Raw genomic sequence first — 10,925 nt, 5'->3', positions numbered from 1 at the left:
ATGTTACTTAATTTTGCCATTAGATAAATTCTTAATAAAGATGAAAAGCTGAGTTAGTGACATCAGTAAGCCGCATGACTAGAGTTCAGTATTAGTATATAACGTATGGCGAAATACGTTTTATTATTTGTATAGCTATATTTATAATTATCTATGACTCTAATCACACATTCAACAAATTCACAGTCGCGACGTATTAGGTGCTTAACAAACACACAGGCTGAGAAGTCAGACACCGAAGTTGTCGTCGAAATAAGATGCGTATGTCTCTGTGTTTTTGTGGAAGTAAGTGAACCACATTCTCCGATCATCAGCCAAGTGCAGCCAGCCGGCTCCGATCTTAAGTCTTGGTCTAGCAATGTTTACTGATTGTCTGCCGAACACGGTTGGAACGTTTAACCATTCCTGTTTTATACAAATGACCAAGCAATTATTATTAATAATAATAATTAGTTCAACTGGCTAAAACTACGGATAAATTCACTTAGCTTTGCTGGGAATATATAAATATATATTTTTATATCTTTTATCTAGAAAACAACAATTAGTTAATGGTATTAAATTAGCTAAGACTGCCTAGAACTATTATCACATATGGGTTTGATTAGAAACTTTTATTTGAGGTGCGGATGAGTATTGTGTTGGGCGCCGGCTAATTACGTATTGGCTTCGCGTGTCGCCTTGCACCGCAAATCGCATTTACATTATTTATATTACATCTATAAAACCCAGATTCAACCATAATTAGCGACACATTTGTCGACAGAGATCAAGACAAAGATCGGCGCAGTTGATCCTTTTATGGCTGGCGCTAGGATTTATATGCACTTCCTTTCACATTTAAATGGCTAACAACTACCTGTATGACCCACTTACATTCATGAAACGGCGCACCGATGTCGCCCATCACTGATCAACCTCGTCCTCGTGCTCGCCGTCGTCCTCGTTCGCGTCCCCGTCCGCGTAAGCCCGAGGCTGTTGAATTGCGTTTTGATTCCCGCTCGCGCAGCCGTCGGCGACTGGCGGTTATGTTACCTGTCTGTGTTTAGAGTAGAAAAGCGCTAATTCATCTTATGTATTGGTTGTCTTTTAATTGCCACTGCATGCGCTAAGTGTTACTAAGAAAGATAAAGACGGCATCATTCGATCGTCAACTGCTATCTCAGCCGATAGCCGTCCTGACTCGATCGCCTTGCCTTGCTAAGTAAAGTGAATATGACCTTTGTTTATATGCCCGTGCACTCCGTAGGTATGTATAAGTATTGTGTTGTTGTTGTGGAATTATATGACCCCTTGAGCCTGTGACTTCCACTGCAGCAAATTAGTATTTAAGCAAGCAGCGGGCCAATAGTGCGTCATTTGGAAGTGTACTTCGCAAGAAACAAGACGTGTACTCAATATGTACTCAATATATGCGAACATGCAAATTCTACTACTTCTGGTGTTGATGCCACTGCATTTATCTTATGGATTTTATATTAGAAACGCCAATGCTGCACCGGCAAATGTCGATGCTACAGCTGACAGCCGCACCGATGACTGGGGAGTCTTTCAAAATAGGCTCGGACTATCCCAAGAAAAAGGTGAGAAAAACTATTTTCTGTCCCAATTCTTAAGCATTCAATGACACTGTTTTCGGTTTGTTTCAATTTATAGTTGAGCTTCTGAAGTCACAGAAGGACCAGCCAGGCACAAAGCAGCTGCTGCATCGTTTCATTATGGAAAACCCAAAATATTTAAGTGCTGCAAGAACGAACAAAAAGAAAAAGTCAAGTAAATTGGGTTTCAATCGACTTTTCCGAGCTTTGGTAAAAAACTTGAAAAGCCCGAGGAGCTCGCTTAAAACCTCCTTTCAATTTGAACTGTCAGACAGACCAACAAAGCCACTGAAGCGCACTCGCCGAAAGATTGCTGTGAAGATGGTGACGGACATGTCCACTGAACATGTGGACCAACTATTAAAAATGTTTTACCAGAAACACAACATAGATGACACCAACTATGAGAGTGATATAGCCGATCAACATACTGATAATGGCGACTACAGTGATATAGCATCCGATATCACGCCACGCACTTCAATGGACAGGGAGACCGACGCGGATTATGATTATGATCTGTTCGATGATGAGGGCAACGCAGGACTCATTGCGAAATCCCATCAAAATTCGGAGTATGGGTCTTTCCAAGATCTCATTCTGCAGGCGAAGCGAAAGCAATGGGAGCTGGAAAGTGAGGAAAACAAGTTGCATAGTCCCCCCGACAATGACCATTTCATATAAATAGATACGAAGGGTCGCTCATTTTACCTTCAGGGGTCTTACGGCTGTGCAATCGCTGTTCATATGCGGGCATTGAACACAAACTTAATTATTATAAGTCAATTTAAAATAATTCAATATTTAAGAACGATGCAAAATATTGTCAACAGCTTTACGTAGCTTTAAGTATAGTTTTAACTCCCAAACTATTTTAGTAAACTACTTCTGAATATGGTATAAGTACAAGTATCAAATTTTATGAAAATTGACTAACTATTAAAAATGTACAAATCGTTGAAACCATTTGTAAACATATTAAAATACACTCACAATCGTATTTCATTTTTGTAAAAGACTAATATTGGCACACATTTATTTAATGTTTTTAAATCAAACCCGCTTTCGTCGGGCTAGGCTTAGTGATATTGTCCACTCATTAAAGGGTCAACACATTTTTCGAATAGCTCTCAGAATTTGGACTTAACGCCATCTACCGCCTGGCAGCCGCAATATATGTTTCCTACTTAACGAAGCTAAGGTTTATGAATTAACTATAAACCGACTCTGATCAGTGACCAGAGCTACTGTTGTTACTGTACTTGCATGCATTTTTTATCAATTAATAATGAATTAACAGCACAAAAGAGATAATTTTAGCCCGCCATCTTTAAGGAATCGGGTAATCGCTTATATTTGCTGGATATATGCTATTTATTTATGATAGTTATCATTGAATACAATTTACCGATTGCTGACTGACATAGTTGAAACTTAATGTGGCAGCCCTATGACACGCCATCTATGGTCAATTCCATGAGAGCGCGAAATATCGACATTTCTATCTCTATCGAATATCATCACTATTTTAACTAAGATAAATTCAAGACACGAAACCCAAGTTGTCACCTTTTTTTTCGACAATACCAATAAACGAAGGTATTACTAGATAACAATGTTTAAAGCCATAAGCCTGCGCAATGCTGTGGCGGTCTCTAGCGGTCGACTCTCTAGCAACGCTGAGATTAAAATGTATTTGTCACAGCTTCCGGCGAATCACTGTGCAATATTCATAGTAAGTAATTATTATTAGCTTCGATTAGGCATTGCTTGTATTGCTAAAATGATGATATGCATGCAGCATGCAACGCATGCTAAAACAAGGCCAAAAAATCAACCCACAGCCAACATCAAAAATCAAAACAATCCAATAGTATTCTCACAAATAGATCAAACTTTTAGGTACCATCACGGCTTCTACAAAATTCTTGAGAGCATCATGGAACCTGATGCAGTCAATTCCCAACTGGACGACATCCAAGCCAATCTGCTACAACTTGGTAACATGCTGTCGCTACAACCAGAAACCTGTCTTGGGACCAAGTTACCAAATTCGACAAAAATAACCCAAAATTATGTTTTTACCAAACTGGAACGCTCGTTCCACATTAGCAATGTGGCTGACGACATCGAACGGATTGATGTAGTCGCAATCCACTTGAATAACGTTATTATTTTGAAGGTTCAGGATCTGGCTATGGCATCATTATTAAAGTCGCACCCTCTTACCGAGTGCAAAATGTTGCGATTGCTGCAAGGAGGAAAAACTGTTTTTATGAATCCACTGTGATCTTAACTCACATGCGACGTACCGCGCCGAGTCCAGGTAACGATTCAAAAATTCTTAGCTTATTCATGTAACTAATTCCTACGTCAAAAAAAGAACGCTCTGAGCAACCTCGCTAAGAATAACAGAGTGCACCTACTTCAGCATCCTCGTTGATCTTAAATCAAAGCATTCGGCAGCTTACACAAGGTTTCCGTGGCAATAACGATAGATCTCTATTCGTGGAAGCTCATCAGTATCATTCCTGAAGTAATCGTATTGCTGACATGGGATCAAACTTGGCATAGTTAAGAAACTTGTCGACTAAAAAATGCTCTGGGCCAATCCACAGCTTGGGTTAGCCAGACTACATCATCCAGAAACCATCTGTAACGTGGTAACGTCTTGGAATTAGAAGGTTCCTTCTCTTGAGAGGTGTTAAGTTGGGCGGTCTTCGGCGCTTGGCAATCATTAGGTCACCCTGCACCTGATGCGAGTCTAGTATTAACTTGTGATGCATCCGACATGACCATCGAAGCAGTCTTGGAATAGCACATCAATGACTGCTGGCAACCACTTAATATTTTACTCGCAAGTTAGCTGATCACATTTCAGGCGAGTGAATATAGTCTCGATGACTATTACCTTAGGCCAACTTGAAGTTGTCTAAAATCCTGTAGAACAACTCTTCGATACGATTACAATCAATTCAATTTGATATTGTGATATATCAACTGAGGTCGTAAGTCCCTACGTACCGACGTCTTTTCAGTCCCTGGTCAATGCGAACGGGCAACTCCGCTGGAGTTGTTCTTTGGCAACACTAAAAATGCTTATTGATACGGCACTCGAGCTCAAAATCAAATATACAATTTTCGAAGTCACCGGCGATTTTCCTATTATATAATAGCTTGAATAAACATTATTTGTAATTTAAGAATAATTTCTGAATTGCTGAAAATTAAACAAAATAAAAATCTCACTCTTGATTGCTAAGAACTAGAGCTACGAAACCCAACAAAACAAAATGTGGAATACTTACTCTTGTTTACAATTTCCCTTTTTCGAAAAGCATTTTCCAAGCAATAATAAACCATTGTCCATTTGCTAACATCGCACTATTTACTTGATATATTGCTGCATTTGTGAATTTTGTTGAATTTACTGACTCAATTGAACGAAAGAATTTAATAATCCGTCCAAAGCTGAAGCCTACCTTGACAAACATTCGTTTCCTATACATTTCGTAGATGGCGACACTTTTATTCTGCAAGGCAAAACTGTGATAATCCGCCACCTATTGCCCATTGTAGATGTCCCAATTTTCTCATTTTATAAATGTATACTTATACATATAAATGTAGGTACTTCCAGTGCTGCCAATGTTGATCAAATAGTTGTTAACTTTTTTTAAAATCTTAGATATCTATCTATATTATCGGCTTCTAATCAATATTAACACATCTTAAAATTTTGCAGATCTTAAAAGTTAAAAGACCAATTAAAGTGTAGTGTAGTAAAAATTTTTGTTAACTAAGGATTTTTATTATAACCGAATGCAAATCATTTGTCAACAGCAATACTTACTATAAGTATGGATATAGAAATCTTAGTCAAGCTATTTTAAATATGCTAAGAGGATGCTACATACAGATCACGAAAGATAAATATTTTCCAGCATCTTAAAAACATTGAAAAATCAGCAGACCTCAGAAAAAGCGGTATCTTTCGTATGTTTAAGATTTCTGATACCGTTGTATCGAGTGAATACTGTATATTTATCTTACCTTGTTTCAGTTGTCAATGTAGTCAAACTCAAGCAGTGACAAAGCAAACAATACGCACAGCTATATGTTGCCACTTTACGTAGTGAATACTGTATATTCTTATTACCTAGTTTCTGTTGCCAAGATAGCTAGACTCAAGCAGTAAAATGTAAGCAGTACGTACAGCTATATGTTACCTTTATATGTAGTGAATACAGTATGTGCATCTTACCGTGTTTCAATTGTCACAGTAGTCAAACTCAAGCAGTGAGAAAGAAAGCAGTTCTAACAGCCCAACTATAGTTAGACTCAAGCAGTAAAATGTAAGCAGTGCGTAAACTATATGATACGTTTGATTGGAGTGAATGATGTATTCGTCTTACCTTGTTTCAATTGTCAAAGTAGAAACACAAGCAGTGCATAAATTGAATTTATTCATTCCACTGTTAAGTCACATCAACATTTTGAAAGGGATAACGTTGTTATAGCAACAGAGCAAAATTTTATTGCGAACAGAAAGCATAAAGCATAAAACAGAAAAGAAAAGAGCTTCAGCATGTCGAAATTACAATTTCAAAAAAACAAAAAGTCCCCGGGTGTCATAGACCCGAACAAACACGCTGCCAAGCTCAAAGAAATCGAAGAACGGAACGCGGAAGAGCTGGACATGTTCTTTGGATATGAAGAAGAGGGCGAAGAAGAATTCAGTGAATTTGAAAATGTGGAAAGCGAGTTCAGCTTATCTGAAGGGGACCCAGCTGCGCAGATTGGAAGAATTGATCTTTCATTTCCCGAGACAAGGGAAGAGTTCCAAGACAGTCCCCAATGCTATCCACCATCATACTACACCTTATCTCCAAAGGAGAGACTCCTCCTGCTCTATGCCGAAAACTTTCGCAGGCAATTCGTCTTGAACTATCCCCGCCGTCGTGCCATGGTGCTAGCCCTGCCTAACGAATGTAATGTACAGGTAATTGCTATCCAATATTAACTCATAGATCACATGCCATACTGAATATCTGAAACATCAATTCCCTCAGAAGTTCGTATGCACCACAATAAGGCCGACAGCATTTGCTTACCCAGAGCTAATATCAAATGTTGAAGAAATTGCAAAGTTTGTTGCTGACTTTGTTCAATATGAACCAATGGAAGATGAAACCAATTTGGTAAGCCTTTTCCCCTTCGTACTACACTGTGCAATAGGATAAATAAACAAAAGAAGTCTGTCCGGGAACTAGAAACTAATATTCCCATACGATTACTAAACTACTCAGTGCGCAGCCATAGAACTGGGCTTACTAGCTTAAAGTGTCATCTGTGTCCACTACATAAACTATATAGTTGATATATTCCTAACTGCATATGGTACGATACCTTCTACAATTTCAAAGGTTTAGACCCCAAAAGAAGTTTGACCTCTGACGAGATACTTTAAACACAGCACGAATCGAAGTATTTATTGTGTGATTATGTTTCTAGAACTTATCATGATAATATATACCAAATTGGGCACTGCCACTTTACAGCTATTTATGCTGGAAAACATGGCCTTATCAATATCAATAAACTGAGTAAGGAAATTGCATTGAGTTCATGTCACCCCCGAGTAATTTACTTTCAACAATCGCGAAATTGATTAAAAATCCATATTTGCCATGCACTTTTGACGGGACGTGTATTTTATAGATCAACAGTTATCTCAAAGGTTAGCTCTAAGACTAGGAGCCATGTATACAGTGATTGAGTCTCTGCAGATAGGTTGCTACTAGCTAACTTTCCAAATGAAGGAGTTTTTGCTCTAAAGAGAGGGAGAGTTTTTCCAGGAGTTTTCCGCCCGTTAAGGCGCTGTTTTTATACCCTGATCCCATTGAAAATGGGTAATCAGGGTATAATGGTTTTGTGCAAATATATGTAACAGGCAGAAAGAGGCGTGGCAGACCCCATAAAGTATATATATTCTTGATCAGGACGACAAGCCGAGTTGGTTGAGCCCTGTCTGTCAGTCTGTCTGTCTGTCTGTCTGTCTGTCCGTCTGTCCGTATGTGTGAATGCGTGGATCTCAATATCTATAAGAGCTAGAGACTTGAAATTTTTTGTTGGTCCGTGTATAGCACGCGCATATCGAATTTGTTTCAAATATTCGATATTAATTATTATTATTATTATTATTATTCGCATTTAATTGTTATCGAATAAAAACATGATTGAAATGCAGTTAATAAAGTATATCTCGGAAGTCTTAAGAACTAGAGCCTCCAAATGTTGTATTTAGTTTTATGTATATTTTATGCAATTTTGATTTTTGTTGGATTTTGGATACGGGCTCCACATTTCCCCAAATTCTTAAAATGTAAGTTTAGTTGGAACTAGGGCCATTATGTGAAGGCGTTTGTAGAGACGGCGCTCGTTTGCAGCTAATTCCAGGGTTCGAGCCCGCTGGAGATGAATTGTTTTGTATTGTTTTATTTTTATTTTTAATTATGAAGTGGCGGTGTTGGTAGAGTTGGTGCACGATGCGCAAACAGTCCGGGTTCGAATCCTGGTCTCGTAATGTCGTTTTTTATTTGTTTTCTTTTTATTTTGAATACTCGATACAAACTACGGAATGTATTAATAAACTGGGATCAGGGTATCTCCCAGTCGGGCACCCCGACTAGAGCTTTCTTAGTTGTTTTATATACAATTGTGACCAAAAAGTTCTTAGAAATGTGTCATAAAATAAAAGTATTATTTATTGTTGTATTCCAAACAGCAATTTTCCGAAATGATCTTCAATCCTATCTTAGATTCCTCTTTTATTATCCAATAAATGAAGTACCCGAAATACGCTTTTAGTGCGTAGGCAAAATTCGCATAGATCTACAACAGATCTAAACATTCAAAATGTCGTTGACTGAATCTTTCGAAATGACAATTCATCTCTGTCTTCTCTTATCAATTAACGGTTTTCTATCACTAATTCATTGACTTGCTGCTCATCAGTTGATGTGGAAGGTCGCCCTGTATACAATGAGTTATCTGCCTTTTTTGGACATTTTGTACTGATCAAATATTTTTGTTATTGATCGAGCTTGGCCACCGAAAGCCTTCCACAACATTCCACAACGGTTATTTCATTCAAAAAATTGTACAAATTTAAGAATTTATTGCTTGTACCGTATAATATATATATAACGTAACTTAGATACTAGTGCCATTAGGGCATCAATTCGGAGCATGTATGTCTGCAATAGTGATGTCAACATAAGACAACAATATTCCGGAGAAAATAACTATCTGCGATGCTTACATTAGCCGATTCGATTCGGTTTTGCAACTGCAATTCTTCAAAACAAAAAGAAAAGAATATTCGCATTTTAATGTATGTGCGCACATTTATAACAAAATTGAGTAAGCTTGGCACTTCTTCCCACATCCATTGGCTAATTTGCAAAACCTTTTGATTAATAACCTCTGTGTGACTTAGCCAATTTCAATGACATTTTCAAAGTATGATGAACAAGTTCTATTGGAGTACTAGTCCGTTATTAAAAATGCAAACTTTTTCACGAATGGGCCGTAATTGCAACTGAAATTAAATTTAAAGAATTTTTGGAAATTGGGAGCCGTTATCAAAAATATAACAAATTCGAAAATTGTATAAGGTATGCATAACCACATGCAAGGAGGAGGCACAGTATATAAAGCAACTGCATTTCAATAATGTTTTTGATCGATACCAATAAACTTGATATGCGCGTGGTATACACGGAGTCAAGTCTTCAGCTCTTTTACGGACAGAGCTAAATCGACTCAGATCGTCGACCAAATCAAGAGTGTACGAACTTTTCGTGGTCACCCACACCTGATTTCCCATTTTCAGTGGGTTCAGGTGTAATAAAATTAATGTGTGTACATAAGGAAAAAATGAGACATAAGTTATATTAATAAAGTGCATGTTGAACACTTGGTAAAACAAGTAAGAATGTTGCAGTCGGGCCGACTACGTAATACTCATTTCCGGTCTAAACGCTGCTAGCTCCAAAACTTTGGAAGAAACATTTGCTAAGCCTCGATTTCCTGTAATTTTAATTTGTTATCAATTCTTGGAAGAAATCTTCTCTAACGCAACTGTCAAATTTGTGGTCAGAGACTTCAGAGCTGCATATATTGATATGTCACATATCATATATTCATATGGCACACGTCGATTTCTTTTGGTGAATCGATAGAGGAGGTCAACAGTAACTCAATAATCGATCTTTCCAGCTATAAAACTGGAAAGGATCTTTTTGCGGCTTGCCACTTCCCCTCTGTATATAATCCCAATTTCAAGTTTCTAACAGCAACACCATATATAGTCATATCTGATATGCCACGAGCATTGGTCCACATAACAGTAACACACATGCCTAATATGGAAGTTTAAGCTCTAAAACATACAGTTTAGAAAGAAACAGACAAGACAAATATACTCTTTCACTTCGCCTGAATGAGTATGAATATAGCGTGAACAATTATTTCAAAATATATCTCTATTTTATAGATCTTATCAATTTGAAGACTTGATTCCTAATGCGATATCGAAACAGCTGCCTCTAGTAGCTATGAATACAAATACAAACATTTTGAATCAACACTGAAAAGCATCTTAAGTCCACGATGTCATCTCTCCTTATAGCGATTGCGAATGCTAAGTCACCTTATCGTAAAATGCCCACAGATTATGAAATTTAAGTCATAGTTTTCTCTATGCTTAATTCATAATTTGAAACGTTCATCAAAGCTGTTTTTATTGATGTCCTTTTTGTTATGATTAGCAAATCCCTTACATACCATTTTCCATCCTTATAGCAATTAACAATGTTCCTATTGGTATCCTGGTTTCTAGTGGTGTCGTAGCCAGTTGGCCACTGCGGACTCGAGTATTTCTCGACTCTGCTGGCAACTCAACGTTTCAAAGATACTTTTTAGGCTCTTCAAGAAATAGTCAATTTGTTTCATAAAAATTGTCTAATTCGAATGTTTTATTAAACAAGGTTTTAAAATTAAAACGTCTACATTTTTAAATTTATTTTATATTCATATTGTACGGATTTAAGTTGATAAAATTCTTATTAGCAAATATTTTCATTTAATTATTTGCATGAGTATTTGTATTAATAATAAAAAGTAACTAATATCAAATCCATATGATTGACTGTCTCCACCATTAATTATTCTTTTACTTATTATATTAAGATACTCAACTGAAGAGTGAAAGGATGCAACATTTTTCTAGTATATATAAAAACATTCAAAAAGTGTTTGAAA

At 37.1% G+C, this 10,925-nt stretch overlaps 2 protein-coding genes across 2 annotated transcripts in view; both read left to right on the top strand.

Annotated features, from left to right (window-relative positions):
- The first annotated feature begins 1,420 nt into the window (after positions 1–1,420).
- On the top strand, positions 1,421–2,282 carry LOC111601323. The gene is made up of 2 exons (XM_023317853.2): positions 1,421–1,583; positions 1,657–2,282. Exons 1-2 carry the CDS (start codon positions 1,421–1,423, stop codon positions 2,280–2,282), a joined length of 789 nt encoding a protein of 262 aa, XP_023173621.2.
- Positions 2,283–6,056: 3,774 nt separating this feature from the next.
- Positions 6,057–10,925, top strand: part of LOC111601350 (coiled-coil domain-containing protein lobo) — a 29,159-nt gene continuing 24,290 nt past the window's right edge. The window contains exons 1-2 of the mRNA XM_023317882.2: positions 6,057–6,600; positions 6,671–6,799. Coding sequence (XP_023173650.2) covers positions 6,187–6,600; positions 6,671–6,799 — 543 coding nt within the window. The 5' untranslated portion in view covers positions 6,057–6,186. The remainder of the gene's footprint in view (positions 6,601–6,670; positions 6,800–10,925) is intronic.

This window comes from Drosophila hydei, unplaced genomic scaffold (assembly GCF_003285905.1).
Source record: "Drosophila hydei strain 15085-1641.00,03,60 unplaced genomic scaffold, DhydRS2 tig00008139-arrow-pilon, whole genome shotgun sequence".
In the NCBI taxonomy this organism is placed as follows: Eukaryota; Metazoa; Arthropoda; class Insecta; order Diptera; family Drosophilidae; genus Drosophila; species Drosophila hydei.
This window is presented reverse-complemented; position numbering and strand designations above follow the sequence as displayed.